The sequence below is a fragment of the Sciurus vulgaris genome, assembly GCF_902686455.1.
Source record: "Sciurus vulgaris genome assembly, chromosome: 3".
In the NCBI taxonomy this organism is placed as follows: Eukaryota; Metazoa; Chordata; class Mammalia; order Rodentia; family Sciuridae; genus Sciurus; species Sciurus vulgaris.
Window position 1 is genome coordinate 123,592,661 of NC_136463.1, and position 21,709 is coordinate 123,614,369.

The following is a 21,709-nucleotide window of genomic DNA, read 5'->3' on the forward strand; positions in this document are numbered from 1 at the left end:
AAGAATGTGTGTGTGTGTGTGTGTGTGTGTGTCTATATATATAAATATATATATTTATATATATATAAAATATTGCCAATATATATAAAAGATATTGTCAATGAGATGCTCTTGAATACCACTGTGAAATATAGGGATATAAGGATCCAGGCTCCAGGTGAATTGATAATTACCAGTGGATGCGGAGTCTTTTAATCTAAGGAGTAATAGCTAACAGGTGTCTCATCACCTGATGCACATGCTCAGGTAAGCAGGACCACAAGTGTCAGGGACTTACGGCAAGTGGACTCATCAGAGGCGTCCAAACAGTCAGCTCTTCCGTCACATTTCAATTCGCTGGGCACACAGTGTCCACTGGCACACTGAAAATGTTCAGGATGGCAGGTCCTCAGCTCTGAGGAGAAAAGACTGTCATTCCTGGAGGCCTTGTCATTTTCAGACAAGTATTAGGTACTTGGAGAGTGGCAAGTGCTTCATCACATTCCTACCCAAACCCTTGAGAGTGGTGCACAGCAAACACTCAGCTGTGGCTGGCAGGTGAATAAACTCTCAAACTCACACTTGCCCAGCTCAACAGGGAGATGGATGTACCTATCTTACCACAATTAACTCATCTCCAGATCTTCAGCTTTTCTTCAGACAGCAGAATTCTCCAATGTTCAATGTTCCCTGATTTTCCTCACACCCAACATGTAATCAGTAAAAAGCTGTAGCAATCACCTGGTGTTTAGGATTCCCCTCTCAGTATTCTAAACTCTACACAGGGTGACCTTCTGTGCAACAGTAGGAAGACCTGTGTGTGTGTGTGTGTGTGTGTGTGTGTGTGTGTGTGTGTGTGTGTTTACAAGGCCAAAGTAGATTTAAGATTGCTCTAAGGAACGTCTAAACTAAAATGAGACTTAAATATGGCCTCATATAGGGCTCCATGATCAAGTGGGGTTCATCCCAGGGATGCAAGGTTCGTTCAACATATGAAAATAATAAGCCAATCCCAAAAAAACAAAGGTTAAATATTTTCTCTGATAAGTGGATGATGATACATAAGCGGAGGGTGAGTAAGAGAAGAAGGGGGGAACTATGGATTGTGTAGAGGGAAATGAGGCAGAGAGGGATGGGGGAAGGAAAGATAGTGGAATGAGACAGACATCATTATCCTATATACATGTACAATTACATGAATGGTGTGAATCTACATTTCTGTGCAATCACAGAAACGAAAAGTTGTACCCCATTCGTGTACAATGAATCAAAATGCAATCTGTAAAAATAAAATTAAAAAAAGAAAAAAAGAAAAGTAATTTTTCACATCAATAGACTTAAAGACAAGAATCACATGCTATCTCAATAGATGCAGAAAAAGCATTCGATAAAACACAGCATCCATTCATGTTCAAAACACTAGAAAAACTAGGGATAGCAAGAACATACCTCAACATTGTAAAAACTATATATGCTAAACCCAAGGTCAACATCATTCTAAATGGAGAAAATTTGAAAGCATTTCCTCTAAGAACTGGAACAAGACAGGGATGTCCTCTTTTACCACTTCTATTCAACGCAGTCCTGGAAACTAGCTAGAGCAAATTAAAGTGATATAAATAGGAAAAGAAGAACCCAGACTATCCCTATTTGCCAAAAACATGAATCTATATTTATAAGACCCAAAAACTTCACTAGAAAACTTCTAGAACTCAAAAATGAATTCAGCAAAGTAGCAGGATATAAAACTAACAGTCATAATTCAATTGCATTCCTGTACATCAGTGATGAAACAACCAGAAGAGAAATTAGGAAAACTATTTCATTCACAGAAAAATTTTCAGCCTCAGAAAAATTTTGGGGGAAACAATCTAACAAAAGAGGTGAAAGACCTTGACAATAAAACTACACAACTCTAAAGAAAGAAATTGAAGAAAACCTTAAAATGTGGAAAGATCTCACACGTTCTTGGATAGGCAGAATTAATATTGTCAAAATGGCCATACCTCCAAAAGTGCTACACAGATTTAATGCAATTCCTATTAAAGTTTCCAGTGATGTTCTTCAGAGAAATAGAAAACGCAGTCATGAAATTCATTTGGGAAAAATAAAAGGCCCAGAATAGACAAAGCAATCCTCTTGTGAGAAAATCAAAGTAGTAGGCATCACAATACCAGACCTTAAATTATACTACAGAGCTATAGTAACAAACACCACATGGTATTGGCACCAAAACAGACATGAAGACTAATGGTACAAAATAGAAGACACAGAGACAAACCCACATAATTAGTTATACTAGACAAAGGTGCCATAAACATACATTGGAGAAAATACAGTCCCTTCAACAAATGGTGTTGGGAAAACTGGAAATCTACATGTAACAAAATGAAATTAGATCCCTATCTCTCACTGTGCACAAAACTCAAAGTGGATCGAAGACATAGGCATAAACCAGAGACCCCACACCTACTAGAAGTAGGTCTAAATCTCCATCATGTTGGCTTAGGAACCAACTTTCTCAACAAGTCTCCTAAAGTCCAAGAAGTAAAATCAAGAATCAATACGTATCAAACTAAAAAGCTTCTTCACAGCAAAGGAAACAATCAAGAATGTGAACAGAGAGCCTACAGAATGGGAGAAAATCTTTGCCACCTGCACCTCAGATGGAGCATTAATCTCCAACATATATAAAGAACTCAAAAAACTTAACATCAAAAAGCCAAATAACCCAATCAATTAATGGGCAAAGGAACTGAATAGACACTTTACAGAAGAAATACAATCACCAAATAAATGAAAAAAACTTCAACATCTCTAGTGATTAGAGAAGTGCAAATTAAAACTATGCTGAGATTTCATCTCACTCCAGTCAGAATGGTAATTATCAAGAAGAATATAAGTAACAATAAATGTTGATGAGGATGTGGGGGAAATGGTACAACTGTTCATTGCTGGTGGGACTGCAAATTGGTGCAACCACTCTGGAAAGCAGTATGGAGATTCCTTAGAAACCTTGGAATGGAACCACCATATGACCTAGTTATCCCACCCTTCAGCATGTACCCAAAGGACTTAAAATCAGCACACTACAGTGATGCAGCCTCATCAATGTTTATAGCAGCTCAATTTACAATAGCTAAGCTATGGAAAAAACCTAGATGCCCTTCAACATATGATTGGATAAAGGAAATGTGGTATATAAACACAATGGAATATTTTCTAGTCATAAAGAAGAATGAAATTATGGCATTTTCTGCTAAGGGACGGAACTGAAGACTCCCATGCTAAGTGAATAAGCCAATCCCCAAAAGCAAAGGCCACATATTCTGTCTGATATGTAGATGCTGACTCACAATAGGCAAAGGGGAGTGAAGAGTGGAAGTTCACTGGATTGGACAGAGGTGAGTAGGGAAGTGGGAATCAGAAAGACAGTAGAATGAAGTGGACAGAACTTTTCTATGTTCATATGTGAATACATAACCAGTGTAATAACACAGCATGTGCAACCACAAAAATGGGAAGTTATATTCCATGTATGTATGATATGTCAAAATACACACTACTGTCATATACAACTACAAAGAAGAAATAAAAAATTTTAGAAATGGTTTCATATTTTCTCCTCTTATGATCTAAACACTTATAAGTTTAAAAAAAGCATAGAAAATGCAGAGCACAATATACCATGTTATGCTAAGATTTATATATTACATAAATTACATAAAAGTCATTTTACTCTAAAAAGCATTATCAACACTAGTTCGCAGTCCCTGCTATCACAGTGTGAGAGTCTATCACATGCTTCTCAAAAACCCTTGACAGTTACCACAGTCCCGCTCATCGGAGTTGTCCCCACAGTCATTGTCTTGGTCACAAACCCATCGAGAAGAAATGCATTGCTGATCAGCGCATCGAAACTCGCTCTCTGTGCACTCCCTGGGAACTGAAAGAGAAAGCTACATAGCCATCTGTGTGCTCAGGGAGTCACACAAAGGAGATGGATTGGGAGCTAGTCACCCCTCCCTGACCTTCCCCTAGTGCCCATTGCACATCTGCATCCCAGGTCCCAGAGGTCTGCGAGGGCAGGTCCTTCCTCTTCCAAAACTAGACCTTCTGCCTCAATTCAAGTCTGTAAACAATGGCCTTTAAGAGGTTTATCCAAATATGATTGGATCTTAAAATAGTTTTTTAATTCATGAAGCTTTAGATAATCTCTCTTTCTCTCTGTCTTTTTCTTTCTCTGGTGCTGGGGGTCAAACCTAGGTAATCTCTAATAAGATTCAACATGAATTTTTTAAAACAAATAATTATGCAATGGGATCACCCTGTTGCATAAGAAGATTCGAGCTGACTGGAATTTGCAGGTGTAATCAACATCCTAATTTTCTCAACTGCAAATGGCAAATGGTGATCACTTGTTACTTCCAAAAGGTAACCAAAGATAAAATGTATTTCCTATTAGAAAATTTGAAATTGAATATATATTATGAGTCAATAACAAATGCTCAGAATGGGTCTTCATTAAATTTTCAAAACACACCCAATTATTCTGGTCTAACCACCTAGTTTGGTGAGATCCAACCCTTGGGCTTTCTTTCCTCAACTTCCCTGTCCAATTCCTTGCAGTCACACTTCCACTTAGTAAAGGGGAACTAAAGCCTGGCCTGATATTTAACCATGATCCCCCCTAAAAGAGTCAGCTACCCCAGGAAGGATGCCATCCAAACATGAGTTTTCTCTTCTCTGCTATGGGGCCATTTTGGGGAAAGAGCTGGGGAAGTGGGTTCTAGGGCCAGCACCTTTCCTTCCTCTACTTCTCTTGGTCCTGATTTTCTATTTCTTACTACATTAGTCATTTATCATAAATGACTTCAAGTTCTTTCTAGAAAAGAAGATAAGAAATTCAGCAGTCAAAAGATGGATTTCAATAAATACCCTCCCCCCATAGCTTAATTATAAGCATCTTAGGAAGAGATGCTTCTGTCTATAATCAGAGCAAGTAGAAATGCACCAACCAGCACAAAGAGCTGCTGGGCCACCCTTCAAGGTTGAATGTGGACAAAGAGCACCCCTCTGTCCTGGTGACACTTAAGTACACTCACCACAGTTCTCTTCATCTGAATTGTCTCCACAGTCATTGTGCCCATCACATTTCCAGCGAAGAGGGATGCAGTGGTGATTCTTACAGCGGAAATCCCCCAAAGGATTGCATGTCATTGCCTCTAAAAAGCACAGCATCGCAAAGACTCCATAAACCACCAGTCAAGAAATGCACAAAGTAGTCCTTCCTGGCTTGCTTGTGAGACAGTCTGAGAATTATGTTACCACATTCTTTAGGCACCATTTATTGTCCAAATCCCTCTCAGCTAACCTGAACTCATCCTACTGCTTGAAGCTAGATTCAGTCCCTTTTGTTGAAACTGTCCAAAAAATAAATTGGCATCTAGTTTGTAATTTGCAACAAAGAACTGGTAAGGGAGGTTAAAATGATACTGGTAGTCAACAGAATACCTTAATCACATTGCTTTTAGTGTTTCAGACTCAGTGTTATGAAAATAACCCATTACCTTCCTGACCTCTCTTCCAACTAAACCATACATGTACTCACAGACACTGGTTCCAACTTAGAACACTTGCCTGATTTTTGACAACTTTTATTAATTTATTTGATCTTTTGCCCATAAATTCTTTTCGTATTGCCTAAGTGATTACAGCTGTCCAATAGATGATATGGAAAGTCAGAAAGAACACTCAGAATATGAAAATTATTAAATAAGAAATATTCTACTTTGGAAGTCTACTCTTGGGAGACAGTTACCAAGTCTTTTCCCCACCCCTTTCCACAAAGTTAAATCAATCTATAAGATTAGAGAAATCATTTAAATTTGTGAAGTCTGAATAAGGATTCTACATTTGGAGAAATCACACGAATTCATAACATCTTAATAATGTCTTTCTCAATTATAGCATCCTTTGGGATTGGATGTCATTTCAGATGCTATAAATTAAATTTCTCTAATAACTCTAAAGAATGCGACCTGCCATTTAGAAGAATCAACGAGCAATCCTTTCTCAAGGAAACAAAGGAAACATGATGTGGGGAAAACACTCTCATCTCTTATGGAACAACGGCACTGGACACTCAGTGCTCCTGTCCCCTCCCCCTTCCCTGCAGCGCTCCTACCACAGCCCTGCTCGTCACTGTTGTCCCTGCAGTCATCTACGCCGTTGCACACAGCCCACTGTGGGATGCAGCGGTAGTTCGTCTTACAGCTGAACTCTGTGTGGTTGTCACAGCTGTAGGCAGAGCCCACTGAAAAGAGAGGAGACAGCAGAGTCAGGTCCAAGTGTCAGTCCTGCTAGGAAATGCCACCCCAAACACCTTTCCTTTGTCATACTGAGGACACGCAGTGCTGATAAGCCATAACGACCATGTTACCAACCAGACTGACTCTGTCAACACGCGTCTGTTTTAAGTGCGATCTGCTTCCCACAGCAGAAAAACAGAGTCCTCAGACTTCTCATTATCTCAGTACCCCTCATTTATTCCATAATGTAACTTTGTGGGGGAATAAAAGATTTGAACTGAGTTGAACTACTGCCACTGACTGTCCACTTAATATAAGCCTCACTTTCTTCATCTGTAGAATGGGGCCTGGTTAACCCTAACCTTCCCTGTCTCATGTTTCTCAAGTGAGAAGTGCTAGATATACAAAAGGTAAGCCCTTATTACTATATTCTGGATGGTGAGACACTCATTGCATGAAGAGGCAGCAGCAGCAACTTCAGGAACAGAATGTCTTACAGTTTTCTGAAGCAAATTGAAAGACATTCGACTAGATTTCACCTCCCAGTGCCAGAGTTTGCAGGGGGGACCCAGAGGGAGCCTCCCACAGGACTGAGTGAGGGGGTTCCATGTCCCCTCTCGATGCACAGAAAGGTTCTTCCTGCGCTGGTCATGCAGGGAGTTTTCTCCAAGAAACATACTGCATTCATGGATGGGCTCATCGGAATAGTCTCCACAGTCATTATCGACATCACACTTCCAGGTCTGAGGGATACAGCGGCCGTTGTCACACCTAAACTGGCCTGGCTTGCAGGTCCTGCTGGCACAGTGAGAACTGTCTTCGTCTGAGTTGTCCTGGCAGTCCTTTATTGTGTCACACTGCCAGGCCTCTGGGATGCAACGCTTGTTGGCACACTGCCATTCATTGGTCTCACACCGGTGGTTCTCTGCAAGGGGGCCATTTGGTTATCATCTTAGATGGCATCAAGAAAGAAAGCTCCTAATTTACTCTAATAGATCTTGGAGAACTCAATCATAATTTCTTTTCATAGGACTTGTATCCTAACATGCCTATGATCAACCAGTACTACTATGTCAGGGCTAGTTGTCCTTTGTCTATTACTGTCTTCCAAGTTCTTAAATATCTTTTTCTTGTATACAGAATTGAGAGACATGGACTGAATCACCTAACCTGCTAATCTCTCCTATCTCTGTTCCCCTATGAATAATGGTCTTCAAGTTTCCTGTGTATTACTAATGCTGATGTGTTATTTTTACTTTGTGGTATTGGGTTGGGGGATTTGTCTTGTTTTGTTTTGCATTTTTAAGTGAAATTGGAAATAAATATTACAATTGAGAGTTCTTGTTTAAAATGGAAGTAAAAAATTGCTCTCAAGGAGGGTTCTATGCCCCAGCACATGGTGAAGAAACACCAATATAGAAAATTACTTATCAGGGAAAACATTTGGTCTTTGGTTGTTTGGGCTTAGCTTATTTCACTTAGCATGATATTTTCCAATTCCATCCATTTATTTACAAATGCCATGATATTATTCTTCTCTATGGCTGAATAGTATTCCATTGTGTATATATACTAGAGTTTCTTTATCCATTCATCTGTCGAAAGGCATCTAGGTTGGTTCCACAATCTATCTTGTGTGAACTGAGCTGCTATAAACATTGATGTGGCTGTGTTACTGTAGTTTGCTGATTTTAGGTCCTTTGGGTATAAAACAAGGAGTGGGAAAAACCAAAGGCCAAATGTTTTCCCTGATAAGTGGAGGATGATATATAATGGGGGTGGGGGTGGGGAATGAGAGAATAATGGGGGAACTTTAGAATATGTAGAAGAAAATGAGAGGGAGACGGGTATGAAAAATGGTGGAATGAGACAGACATCATTACCCTATGTACATGAATGATTACACGAATGGTATGACTCTACATTGTGTATAACCATGGAAATGAAATTATGTACCCCATTTGTGTACAATGAATCAAAATGCAGTCTATAAAAACTTAAAAGCTAAATAAAAATAATAATAAAAAAGAAAATTACTATCCACCTCAAACATTTGCCCTTTAAAGATCTTAGAAGTTTTATTTTTAAAACCCAGTAAAAATAGACCTAGGGTGGGCCCTGACCTTCCTCCTAAGACTTTAAACTAGTTTTTATCTATTGCATTCAGGAAACCTCTACAAAATCAGGATAGTACACAACCAAATGTAGAGTGGAAAAAAGAGGCATAAAGCAATGGAGCGCACCACAAAGAGCATTGTCTTCGTCAGACCCATCCGAGCAATCCTGGTGAGCATTGCACAAGGACTGGGGGCTGGTGCAGTTGCCGTCCTTGCACTGGAACTGTCCGAGCCGGCAGTAGCGATGCGGGCACAGGGCAGGTTCATCAGAGCCATCAGAGCAGTCTTTCTGTCCATCACATTTCCACCAAATGGGAATGCATCTGCACAAGAAAACACAGCACTTTACTAGAAAAGCACAGGGGTGGCTGTGAACCACAGTTGTCTGGAGAGAAGAACTCAACCCTGGATCCCAAGCAATGACATGCATGTTCTCCATGGCTCCCAAGAGGATCCATTAAATCTCAGTTACTATGGTTTATTTTCAGAAAAAAAGATAACTCAAAGAGATAGAACAGGTTTGTTAAGACCTGAGAACCCTGAAAATATGCTTTGGAAATGATCATTAAATTCCTCCCATAATGAACAATAAAGTGTGTGTTTTGAGCTGTGGTTCTGGAAGTGGTGATTGAGATTGTCTGCCAAGGAGATATAAGACATTCGGGAATTGGCTGGTAAGCTGGAGGACCCCAACAACTGCCAAGTGAACATGTCATGAAGAGTATGCTAGATGTGTAATCTCAGATATTTTATCTAGTCACCAAAATAGTCTGCCGTTGCATCTTAGATGCTACGATTTGCATTAACATCTCTCTCTACCCCACTCTCCGACTCAGTCTCCATAATTATCAATGGTTTGAAGCCATTGTTACGGAAATAATCTACAGCCATGTCTCACACCAAACACAGATGATCAAAATGGACTTAAACTGTAATCCTGGATCCACGGATATAGGTAACTAAGGAGGAAGCACAGTATAGGTGTGGCAAAAACAGTGAACTTCTGTCCCTCTCAAAGGCTATGCTATTTTACTTAAACAGGTATACTCTGGCCCTAAGACTCAGGATAATTTATTAGAATTAAGAAATAGGTTCCTTCCTCTGTACAAAAACTTATCTACATAAGTATTATCATTTTGGTCAGCAAACGCCTTCTGTTCATGGGAGGAACTATCTGAAGTTGAAGACTGAAAGTCTTGATATGTTCCTCATAAACCAAAGTAATTAGCTAAAACCTTGGTTCACTGGAAAACTCACATCCCCTAGAGTCTCCTAGTTCAACATGTGTCTGAGGAACCCACAGGTAGTGGGCAGAGGACACCTTACTTTTCACCATTAGCACACAGGAACTGGGTGCTGGAGCACGTGGGTAGGCAGATGGTTCTGTCACTCAGCTGAAGGGTCTGGAAGTCATCTGGACACTGGCAGGTGAATCCTCCTCCTCCTGCTTTGATGAGGCAGAGATGGGAGCAGCCACCATTGTTGGTACCACAGGGATTGTTCACTAGGGAAAAAGGAAGAAAACAAATGTCCATTTGCTTAAAGAGAGTGTCTAGTACGGATTAGCTGGTTACCACCTTGACATTCAACTCATCACCTCTTAGAGAGTTAAGAAAAATCATTTTCCTAGTTTTATCCTTTTCCCAAAGTTCATAAATAGAACAGATGGTGGAGTTATATAAGCATCAACTCTGTGCTTTGAGAAAATGCACTTACGTGCTATCAGAAGTGAGGGATGCTCACTGATGTTGGCTAGAAAAGACATGTTTCTAAAAGTCCTTGGGGAGCTTATGTTCATGTGCCAGAACCTGAGTAAGAGTTTTAATGTGCAGCAGATGCCTCCCTTTTCCTAAAGACACAGGCAGCCAAAGTCTGGCCATGAATGACATGGGTGGATACACTGAGCAGTGTCCATACTACGTTTTGGGTCATCTGTTGGAGGTGAAGACTGACCTGAACTTCTAATAAAATAATATGAAGAATATCAACTTCCATAAGGAAATACCTGAATGCTTTTATTTTGTTCCTGCCGCTTGCCACTGACCAGCGGGACAAACGACATGTACCCTTCAGAAGTTCATGAAGCAGCTTCCGCTTTATTCAGATAACACCCTCACCTTATTGTACAAAGGTGCTTTCTTAAGTATTTAGGGTTGAAAGGTAACAATATTTTTAACTCACTTTAAAATACTTCAGTCCTCCTATCAAACTAGAAGAAGTAACTATGGCAACATAACAAATATTAAATATTATCAAAAAGAAATGAAAACCCCCAAATTATTCTTTAAGAATAGGAAAAGTTTTATGATAAAGAAGTTATTGGTTGTGTTTTTGATAATAGCCATTCTGAAATAAATAAATAAATAAATTTTAAAAATGAAGTCTATCAAAAATAAAAAAGTAAAGGTTAAAAAAAGAAGAAGTTATTAGCATCCTTCCTGGAGCTGGAGATGAAGCTCAGTGGTAGAACACTTGCCTGGCACGTGTGAGGCCCTTGGTTCAATCTCCAGCACCACAAAAAAAAAAAACAAAAAAACCCCAATATTCAAAAGTAGCCTTTCCAGGGTTAGAGAATAAATTATAAAGGTATCTGCATACTCCCAATATTCAGCATGTTTTTGAAGGAAACACGAGTAAATCATGATATTTGTAAATCATGAAATTTGTGCCTCAAGAAGGAATCATGACACTACATAATCTACAGCCAAATTCCTGCATCACCCACTCACCGATAGGCTGCCGGTATGGATGGTACACATGGATGTCGAAGGGTCTGTGTGTGGTGTTCACCAGCACCATCCTAGCTGATCCATCGTATTTGTTTCCCTTTTCAACTGTCCTTGTATTCCAGTCTGTCCAGTAAATAGTGTCTTCAAAAACAGTAATAGCAAAGGGGTGAGGCAGTGTCCCGTCATACACCGTGTGCCGGTGGCGGCCCTCCAAATCCGAGTACCTGGGACAGTGGGAAGAAACACTCCCTCAGTGAGGAAGATAACCCCCTCTTCAAATGCCTCTCAAGATGAAGGAGCAAACAAACCAACCACTTAATAAACTACCCTGCTGGTCTTTAACGCAAACTGAAGCTAAACTTAAAGGATGTATTTCAACTGACCAGAAGATGGGAAAGTTAGAAAAGCTATGCTTCAAAAATAGGAATAGCCACAGAGTTGAAACAAGCACTGACTCCTAACCCCAGCTGCTGTCCTGTAGCTGCAGCTGGCATGGCTTGGGAGGTTGGTCACCTCTTATGCTGACGTTTTCCATTAAGCATCCTTTGGATTTCCTGGGATAGATATTTTTCTCGTTTCCTAAAGTCATTGAAAGAAATCATTGGAAGAAACCAGAAATGGCAATATAAAGCTGGAACCCCACCCTCTTGAGAACATTCTAGTAGTGAAGCTGTTGTAGGAGACAGGGTCTCAGTATAACCCCAAGAACATGCCTCATGGGCCTGCAGAACATTTAGTACTAATCATGCCATGGGGCATGAATAAAACTTCTGAAGCGAGTCTCTCATTTTGAGGTAACACAGATCATCCACAGTCACAGCCAAATTTCCAAGTCATCTTAGTTCCAATGTCTCAGTCATTAAGATGAGTCTATGCCAAAAGTCATTTCTAAAATACTGATATTTTAATAGTTTGAAATTTTCGAACAGCTCCTAAAATCAAACAAGAACTAGAATAAGCTACTAACTAAAAAAATATGATCATGTTAGCCATGCAGTGTTAAAACTATTTCCCCAGAAGCCACAGGAAAACCCGAAGACCTGCTTGGCCTGTGTTGATAAGAATGCAGACAAATGACCAGAATACAGCTGCCAGGTGACGGAACTTCCAAGGGCCTTTGACGTAGCTGTACTTAATTAATAGTACTTCTAAGTTTTTGAATGCAACAGGCTGTACCTAAAGACATTACTATGTTCCAATCAGGGCCATAAATAGCCATGCCCCAAAATAAACATGTCCTAGCTGATTAATAATGTATGTTATCCTTTTTAAAATAAGAATTTTCACTGACTATTGTAATACTTCACACAATTTTAAAAATTATCCTAGTGTCAGAAAGATTTCAATGCATTATCATATTGAATAAATGATAACAGACCCTGCTACTACACAAAATATTTCATTTAACTTATCAATAAATGCACCAAAGTATTTTAAGGAAAGTCTTTCCAACACTTTTGTTCTCTTACTTTTTTCAAGGACTATATGGAAGCCATGAAATTAAACATATAATTGGGAGGAGAGAACAAAGTAAAGAGAAAAGGAAATCAAGGTGGGTGTTGGGTATTGAGGTGAGAGATTACTAGCCTTATTTTCTAGATAGAAAAAAAAAAGTGAAAGTACCAGGTTATAAACCCTGATTGTATGATTTCAAAGTTCACTCTTTTTTCCCGGTCAAAAAATAACAGAATGAATCAAACAACATTACTCTATGTAAATTTATGATTACACACACACACACACACACACAAAAAAAAAAAGAATAAAAGAGCCGTCTGTTCCTGCAAAGAATAAAGATGATTAAAAAAAAAAAAAAAAAAAAATTCACTCTTTTTACCACACCATACCATAGGACTCAGTGAACTACCTAGAGAAGTTTCATAGACGCAGACTCAAAAGTGATTTCTAATACACGGGCCAGTGGAAAGATGCATAGAACAAATACACCGGAAGTACAAGCCTTGGAGTCTGCACTAAACAGTGACCCAATAGTTTCATTCTTTTCTACTACGTACTCAATATAACCCAGGTGAGCATCTGCCCAGTACAGGAGATCGTTGGTGTAATCGATGGTGATGGCATTGGGCCACTCTAACTTGGTAGAGATAATCACGGACTTATTGGCTCCATCCATGCCTACTCTCCCAATGTATGCCTGGTAAGTCCAGTCTGTCCAGTAGATGTGCCTGTGGGAGCAAACACAGAGGGTCAGTCCCGGAAGCTGAAGGAAGTCAGTAGCCAAATGACATAGCTTTTCTCCCTTTAGAGAAAAGGAGTTTATATCCCACAGAGCCTCTTAGAAATGAAAGAGAGCTAACAGAAAATAATCCAGAAGAGGTAAAAGGGGATGAGGTACAGGAAATGCTCAAGGAAGAATATGATTAATTGTGAGCTTCAGTGGCTTTGTTATGGAGAATCCAGGAAAGAAGCGTTTCTTTTACCACAATACTCTTTGCATGCAGCCAAAATGTGTAACTTGAAAAAAGTTAAAAGGTGAGCCATGGCAAAGACAACAGAACAGCAGATGAGGAGCATTTGAACAAGCCACGCTTCTACCATTATACTAAACCATTTACCAGGCAGGAAAAGCAGAAGATAAATCCCAGCAAGACACTGGCCTTGAGAGAGCCACATGAACAGCCTTTTTGGTAACAGAGGCGGAATAAGGGCATGAAAGAAGAGCCCGAGATTACAGGGAGACAATACCCATATTGAGGGTGAAGGACAATTCCTCTGGGATTATCAAAGCAGAAAGTGTTGTTGACATCCACACAGTGCTGGGCCAGAGTACGGCGGTATCGACCTTCCAGGTCAGAGACGAATAGGGAATCCAGGTGGGCATCCACCCAGTAGAGCTTTCTGAAATAGAGAAGTAGGAGTTACTGATAGAGTCACTTGGGTTAGCCACCCAACTTCCTGTTCAAGCTTCTTGAGAATCACACAGGCCGCTATTAGAAGGCACATGTCCCCAGTCAAAGGAAAGTGAGCGGGGGCAGGAGTTGACTTTGCTGCAGTGAGGTAATGGAAGATGCCAGAGTGTTTGCTATAGCTTCCACTTTCAGGTGATATCACATAGGGAATTCTGAGGCCACACCTCACAGCAGGAGTCTGGTTTGACCTTCTTCGGCTGGCAGAAGGCATCCTTCTCAGGCAGTACCAAGGCTTAGAGGGTGGGGAAGCAGAAGTGAGTGCTATGAACTATAGTTTGAATGGTGGAATCAAGGAAACAGACTTATCTAGTATGCAAAAGGAACTCTGAATTCTGACATCCTTGATATGACTCACTCACCATGGCCCAGCCAGACTAGCCTGGCAAAATGAGTTTCTTACCCTATGATGTATTTTACTCAATCAAACTTAAGAAGCCTTAGAAATGTATTAGAATCTATTAGAAACTTCTACCCCAGGTATATTTCAGGCCTAAGTGTATTGCTATTCAATAAAACCTATTTATTTTCTGTAGAGTAGGTGTTCTTAATCATGGAAGCCTGGACTTTAGGGGTTAGAAAACCATCCAAAACTGATGTAAACTGTGTAAGCTCAAGTGTTTCAGTGTTGTCCATCAAGGGTCTGTGGTTTTTACCAGAGTCTAAAAATATCCATAACTCTCCCAAAGGATCAATACCCCTAGAATGGGAGAATCATTTAGGATCTGACACTCATACCAACTGGACAGAGAATTGTTTCCTTCTAAAAGGCTTAAGGGCCTCTTTGCATGATGTAAACCCTGATCCAACCACACTAGAAGTCAGAACTTTTCATTGTTAGGACAGTAGCATCCATTCTTTCAAGCCTGATGAGAAGGAAATGAGAATGAATAAATGGACATGCCCCACCAAATAAGTTGCTTAAATAAGTCCCAATGAGTGAGATGACCACAATCCATATCCTGGATTCCATCATTGTATTGTTATTGCCAAGAATAACAATAATAGTGGTAGCTACATACTGAACACTTACTAAATGCTAGGCCCTAGACTAAGGAATTTTTAAGACATTATATTATTTAAGATCACAGCAACCCTGGAAGGAGGTGCTATTATTATTCCCATTTTCCTGAAGAGACTGTAGAGGCCCCAATGCTGCATAATTTGTAGGTAGCAGAGCAGGAAGTAGCCTGTAGATTGGCTACAATCCACCCCATGGCACTTCTACTCTGTTGAGTTTCCAGCATTTCCATTGATTTCTCTTCATTCCACAGTTGAAGAGTGATCCTGTGATCAGACTCTTGGAAAGAACATATAGACCTTCTCCATCTGCACAACTGGAAATATTAAGAGGACTGAGAGCCAACACTATCTTCCAAAGTGCATGGAGGTATCTTTTAAAAATCAGTAGGTCAAGCTTAAAAGCTTTGGACATTAAACAATCTCATTTTGGCAGTAGACTTTTGTATTAATGTTGGGGAAAAATGTTTCTAATTTCAATATAGTTTCTATCTTAGAAATGTCTCCTACCAATGAAGATGTGACTGAGTTCTAGCTTTCATATTTTAAAGAGTATTTAGCCACCTGGACTTCTGAGATTTCTTAGGCCTAGGCCATTTTTCCCCAGCCTCACTCAGACTTTCTTGCTCCATCTTCCTCACTACCTTACATATACATAATTCTCCCTTCTGGTAAAGAACATGTCACAGTAGAGAGAAAAGGAGCTGAAACCCAGGGGAAAATATCATTCTACCAGTTTTGGGGAGAGAGGGTTAAATGATAGTGTCTTTGAATTAAAGTATTATTTTCCCCTGCAATGCAGCAAATGATGAGGACAGGAACAGGACTATGGTTAGTTATGTTCCTGTAAATCACTGATCACTGTGCTTTTGGATGTGGAGTAGAGCCATATTCTTATTCATTCCATCAATGTTTCATTCATTATTCACCAAGAACTTAGGAGTGCATATGGCAGGCCAGCTGCTCAGGGAGAACTAGGCAGCTAACTCTCCCTCTGGTTTTAGGACCTTTACCCTGAAGATGGTCACAAGGCAAGAAGCTACCCAGAGGTCTGGGCTGACTGCAACTCCAATATTTACATTAGTGCCTACAGATTCATGTCTATTAATCACAATGTCAACTGGCCTCTGCTGCCAAGTGTCTGACAGTTTTGATATGCAATAGAGATGTTAAGCAGTGTGCCTGATCAGGTAAAGTTTTAATTATAACAGCATCAGCCTACTTTGAAGACCCTCAGTCTCTGGAAGAACTATCCAAAAAGAAAAGCATTTCAGATTAGCCATCCTCTGCCTCATGACCATCCTGGGTTTGGTAATGACTAGCATTGTAAGCAAGCCTGTGCACTCCAGGACAGAAGGGGCTGTGCCTGCCTGTTCACCTCCAGGTCCCCAGTGCCTGCCATCACTCAGTCAGCATCTTCAAATGAATGAATGCCCCAATGAATGTGAAGATCAGTCCTTAATATCATCTCCAGTTAACTGAAGGCGTAAGGATAGTGGGGTTCTTTCCTCTCTTGTGATACCCTTCTCTGTAAAAATAATACCAGAAATTCTTACAATCACTAGACTTTAGGTTCTATGGTATCCCATTTGAGTATTAAATACAAAGCAGGAAAAAAAAAAAAAACATGCAGAAGAATTAAATGCATCCATATTACCCCAAGTGGAAAAAGTTCATCAGTGTTTCCTCACCTGGCAACCCAGTCAACAGCCAGACTTTCTGCAGCTGGTAGTCTGTGGCTTATGATTGTTTCCCTGTTTGTCTTGTTCAGAAACATCCTCTCAATGACTCTCCTCTCTGTATCAATCCAGTACAATCTCTTTTCTACTCTGTCAAAATCCAGTGCCACAACATTGCCCAGTCCTTGCAAAATGAGTGAGTAAGAATAGCCATCTGTAGTTAAATTTCTCAAATAGTAACGATTGCTAAAAATGAGATAGGGCTCGATGTTACTGTTCTGCCGGCAGGTCTTCCCATCTGGCTCCCGGATGTAGCCTGGGGCACACTTGCAGATGTAGGAGCCTATCACATTCTCACACTTCTGACTGCAGACATATGGAGTCTCCTTGCATTCATCAACATCAACACAAGTGCGTTTGTCAGACATAAGCTTGTAGCCAGGATGACAAGAGCAATAGAAACTGGTTAGGGTATCTGTGCAGTTGTGGTCACAGCCACTGATTGAAGGGTCCTGGCACTCATTAATGCCTGTAAGTAAAAGACAGTTATTATTATTTTGATATCAAAAATATCAGTAATGGACTATCATAGTCCAAAGTCAACATTTCTACCATTTATTCTGGTTATAAAAGTGGATGTTTAGTAGCTTAGGAAGAGACCTGATGAGATCAAACTAAAATTTTACATTTGAATTAGGTGCAATTGAGAATTTGGTTTCTATCATTTAGGCACAGCAAAATTAATTAAAACTTAATGGGGAATCTATCTGAATTAGGACTAAGTAAAAGAAAATTCCCTAAGACTTTTGGTATAAATATCTAATATAAGTAATACACGTTATTTTTATTTATTTAATGGTTTTTGAAACTTTGGTAGAAACTAATGGCAGTTTTTCTTGTATTAGAGCAAATGATAGTTTTTGCATTTTTTAATATCATATGTAGTAGACATTCCCTTCTCTAAATTTCTATAGCATTTTCTGAGTTTCTCTGTCTAGTGCTTAACTTTTGTGTTAAGTATATAATATGGTAGAAAGTATATAATATGGTAGAATATGGTTTCTACCATATTATATACTTCTGGGTCAACTAGGTGATGCATTTTATGAGCACTGAATAGTGAATCAGCAGAAAAAAACAAAATCAAAGAAAAGATATGACCTTTCCTTCAAAGCATTTTTTTTTAATCACAGAGATGATGCTTGCATACACAAAACAACGCTACCATGATTAAACACCACAGACAGGAATTCAAGATGCTGCTAAGCAAACAGTACCCACTTTATAAATTCTCGACTGGTTTACTTAGGGTGGAAGGGTGAGGAGGAGATTAAAACTCTCCCATTCATCCACCTGAGGACAAAATCGAAGAGCCAACTATGCAGTCCTAGCAGAGGGACACTTCAGGCAACAAGTCATTCCAAGGGTCCAAAGACAATCAACACTGTCCATTATTGGGGACCTTATTCAGCAGTGCTCTTAAAAAAATGGCCTGAATATTTGTTCATCTTCTCTTCTCTCTAATGGTTGCTTAACTAAAGAATTAGCTCCCCAAAAATGTTTGTGTGTCTGCCTTGAATGCCAAGAAATCTTGGTCTTCTGATACAGAAGCAAGAGTGACCTTTTGGAAATGTGTACACAGAAGACAGATGGTAAAGTCCTGGCCAGTCTCGAAGGACTGAGAATCCACATTAAGACATCAGCCCCTTTCCTTCTGCCGAGTCTTCTGCTGTACTCACCACAGCCTTTCTCGTCGCTGTTGTCGGAACAGTCATCAAGGTGGTTGCAGACCTTCACCATCTCGATGCAGTGCCCGTTGTCACATTTGAACTGATGAGGTGGGCATGTGGCTTCTGGGGTGTGGCACAGGTGCTCCAGCTCATCAGATTCGTCCCCACAGTCATTCTCCTCATCACAGACAAAGGCGTTTCTGATGCAGCGCCCGTTCTGACAGGTAAACTGACTCTCCTGGCAGGTGGGGTAGGAGCAGTCCCTCTCGTCACTATAGTCACCACAGTCGTTGCGCCGATCACACCTGTGTGAGAGGACCCAGAGTGGCTGACCAGTCTCAACTCTCATCCAAGGGCTTCTTCCTCTATCCACCTGAAAGCCCGCTCCCGCTTCACCACTTCAATAACTGACAGCCAATGCCTTGGTCCTCTCCCCACCAGGAATCTTCATCTTCCTCACCAAAAACACTTGGTATTTGCACAACATGAGAAATGTGGATCTAGAGCTTTTAAAAATAACCACATTCATGTTTTCCCCTGGTTGACAGACTAATGAATATTCCTTAGCTAATAAGATAGCTTAATTGCACTGACAACATCCCCATGACAGAAGCACCCATACCAAGCGGAAACTCATAGGGTGAGTACTGTGTACTATAAAGGTTAAGACCACTGGGTGTGTCCTCTAAGAACACGTTATCCTCCAACTGGAATCATATTTGCACTGGCAGTTCTGTCCCTTCTATCCTCCCGTAATTTCACAGTCATCTATTATGAGATATGGGTTGTTTTTGGTGCTAGAAAAGAGGTAAAATTAGTAGATTAATGTAAATACTAACAAAGGAAGAAGACATGTTGTAGTCCTAGAAGCTATTTGGGGACCTCACATTCCCAGACTGAGGTCCATATAGTTTCCTCAAGTTCTGTGAATCAAACTGCTCTTTCATCTCCACACTATTCCTAGATCCCATAAAAGTCATGATTACTAAAGGAAGTTCTGCTGACAATAGCAAACTCACAAGGAATTTGGGCTAAGGACAGACAAAGCTAACTTTGACAATGTTCACAATTATTTACTATGGAAGGCCCAGAAGCTGGAGGCACAATATTGTAAGACCTTAAAAGGCACCAAAGGTGAATGTGATCAATTTTACAAATATCCTACAATCAGCTCTGTTAATCACAGTTGCAATTCACAGACTCAGGGCACTGCCAATATGATTAACACCACAATGTATATGTGGACCTATGAAGAAAGCCATGACCACAGCACACTGGCTCAGCCTCACTTGGTCTTCTGGGAGCTATTCAACTCACTTCTGAGTGCTTTGATGCACCAATGCCTTTCTCTCTCTGGTTTATTTCCAGCTGAGGGGGCAAAAGTTAGCAAAGTGAGCAAATCACCAGAATTTTAGGCACAATTGCATGTCATTAATCTTGCATGTTATTAATTGCATGTTATTAATCTTGCATTAATGCAAGCTGCTCAAAAGGCAGGCTTAGGCAGGTTCTCCAGCAGCATCAGTAACAAGCCAAGGGGGAAAAGTCAATAGGAAAAATAATCCCATCCAGTGCACCAAACAGGAGAGCCACATTCTGTCAAGCAAGCGAGAGGATGCACATTAACAGGACACTTGGAGGCTAATGGTGCTCCAGACACACAGAACATGAAGTTATTTTAAACCCTATAACACAGGTTTCCAGGCATATGGGATTTTGGGGTTTGGTTTTGGTTTTTTTTGGTTGTTGTTATTACTATTGTCATTTTTCCTGTTCTGTTTTGCCACATCCTGGGCAAAAGCAATTCAGAAATTTCAGGGGAGAAAAAAATAACAGGAAGGGAGAGAGAAGAGAAGGGAAGGGAATGAGGGCAGGAGGGAAGAAGGAATGGGGAGAAGGAAAGGAAAGATGAATGAAGCAGAAGTCTTTCAGGCAGGATAAGTCAGCTAGAAGATCAAAGAACAAAGGCAGAGTTCAAAACACTCAGAAAGGGAGGGAAAACACCCAGAGTCTGACCAAAATTAAGCTCTGCTAGAATTCTATTCTTTAGATCTTATGCCTCGATTTTCAGAATATCCTTAAACCTAAAACTAAGATGAACCTAAGATGAACTATTTACTGAATTCAGAACCAAAGAGAAGTATAACAATAGAACGCTTGAGCAAGTAGAGAGAAAATATGGATAAAAGAAGATTCATTTCACTATTTTTAAAAATCCACAGATTTTATCTACATCAGTTAAATACAAACAAAGCTTATTAATTGTACTTTCACTACAAAATGAAACAGTTCTCCACTCTTGAATATCTCCCAATTGTCAATGCAGAAACTATGCCATTTGGCAATGTCCACTTGGACCTCATCAGGGGATGAGTCAGTCACCCCATACAGTACATTTTCTATCTACTATTCATCTACTTTAATCATTTCTAATCTTTGCTCATCATCCTAAGCCCCTGTGTCATTTGCAGCCCTCACAGAACATGACTTAATCTTCTCTTCTTCTCCAGGACCCCATCATAAACATGCGATTTACACCACACTGTATCCCAGATGCACCTCGGCACCTGTTGATGGACATCTGCCACTAAAGTAAATAGCCCCAGAAATTCTGTTGCTCCAATCCTGTGCCTGCTTCCTCTAACTTGCCATCTCCTTCCCCAGAAGGATGTGAGCTGACAGTTCTGAAGCTCTCAATATGCCTGTGTGGCCTTTAACCATCCTTGGCACATGCAATAGCTTTCTTAGCTCCCATTCCATGTGACCAAATGCCTAGGACATATTTTTACTTTATCAAACTCACAACATCAAATTCACCACCCCTGCCCTTGAATAAACTCCTGCATGGGCTCCCCTATTTTTATTAATGCTCTTACTACTTTTCTTGTCCATCAGGATTACCCTTCCCTTTATATCCAAAGATTTGCTAAGTGGGGGAGACAAGAGTTAGGGCATTAAGAAAATATAAATCATTTGAAGTGGTGCATTTGAAAAAAGTGCTAAGAAACACAAAAGAACATTACAGGAGTGGTCCCCAAAACTGACAAGCTATGAGCTGAATCAGTTTGACCCGCAGTGTTTTAAGAATTTAAAAATTTGGGGGAGGCATTCAAAGTCAGAATATTTTGCATGGAAATCCAGATTTCCAACTTTTCCTTTAAAAAGAACATCAGAAGGTCTGGCCCTCTGGGCACTCCTGCATGCTGAACCATGTTTG

General features: G+C 40.1%; 1 protein-coding gene across 1 annotated transcript in view; it reads right to left on the minus strand.

The window, feature by feature from the left end:
* LOC306656559 (low-density lipoprotein receptor-related protein 2-like) overlaps positions 1 to 21,709 on the minus strand; it is a 244,423-nt gene that overhangs the window by 71,417 nt on the left and 151,297 nt on the right. The window contains 12 exon segments of the mRNA XM_079131902.1: positions 278 to 394; positions 3,809 to 3,925; positions 5,085 to 5,204; positions 6,167 to 6,295; positions 6,970 to 7,215; positions 8,534 to 8,730; positions 9,734 to 9,911; positions 11,137 to 11,360; positions 13,152 to 13,322; positions 13,843 to 13,995; positions 16,775 to 17,291; positions 18,502 to 18,797. Of these exon segments, the coding sequence (XP_078988028.1) occupies positions 278 to 394; positions 3,809 to 3,925; positions 5,085 to 5,204; positions 6,167 to 6,295; positions 6,970 to 7,215; positions 8,534 to 8,730; positions 9,734 to 9,911; positions 11,137 to 11,360; positions 13,152 to 13,322; positions 13,843 to 13,995; positions 16,775 to 17,291; positions 18,502 to 18,797 (2,465 nt within the window).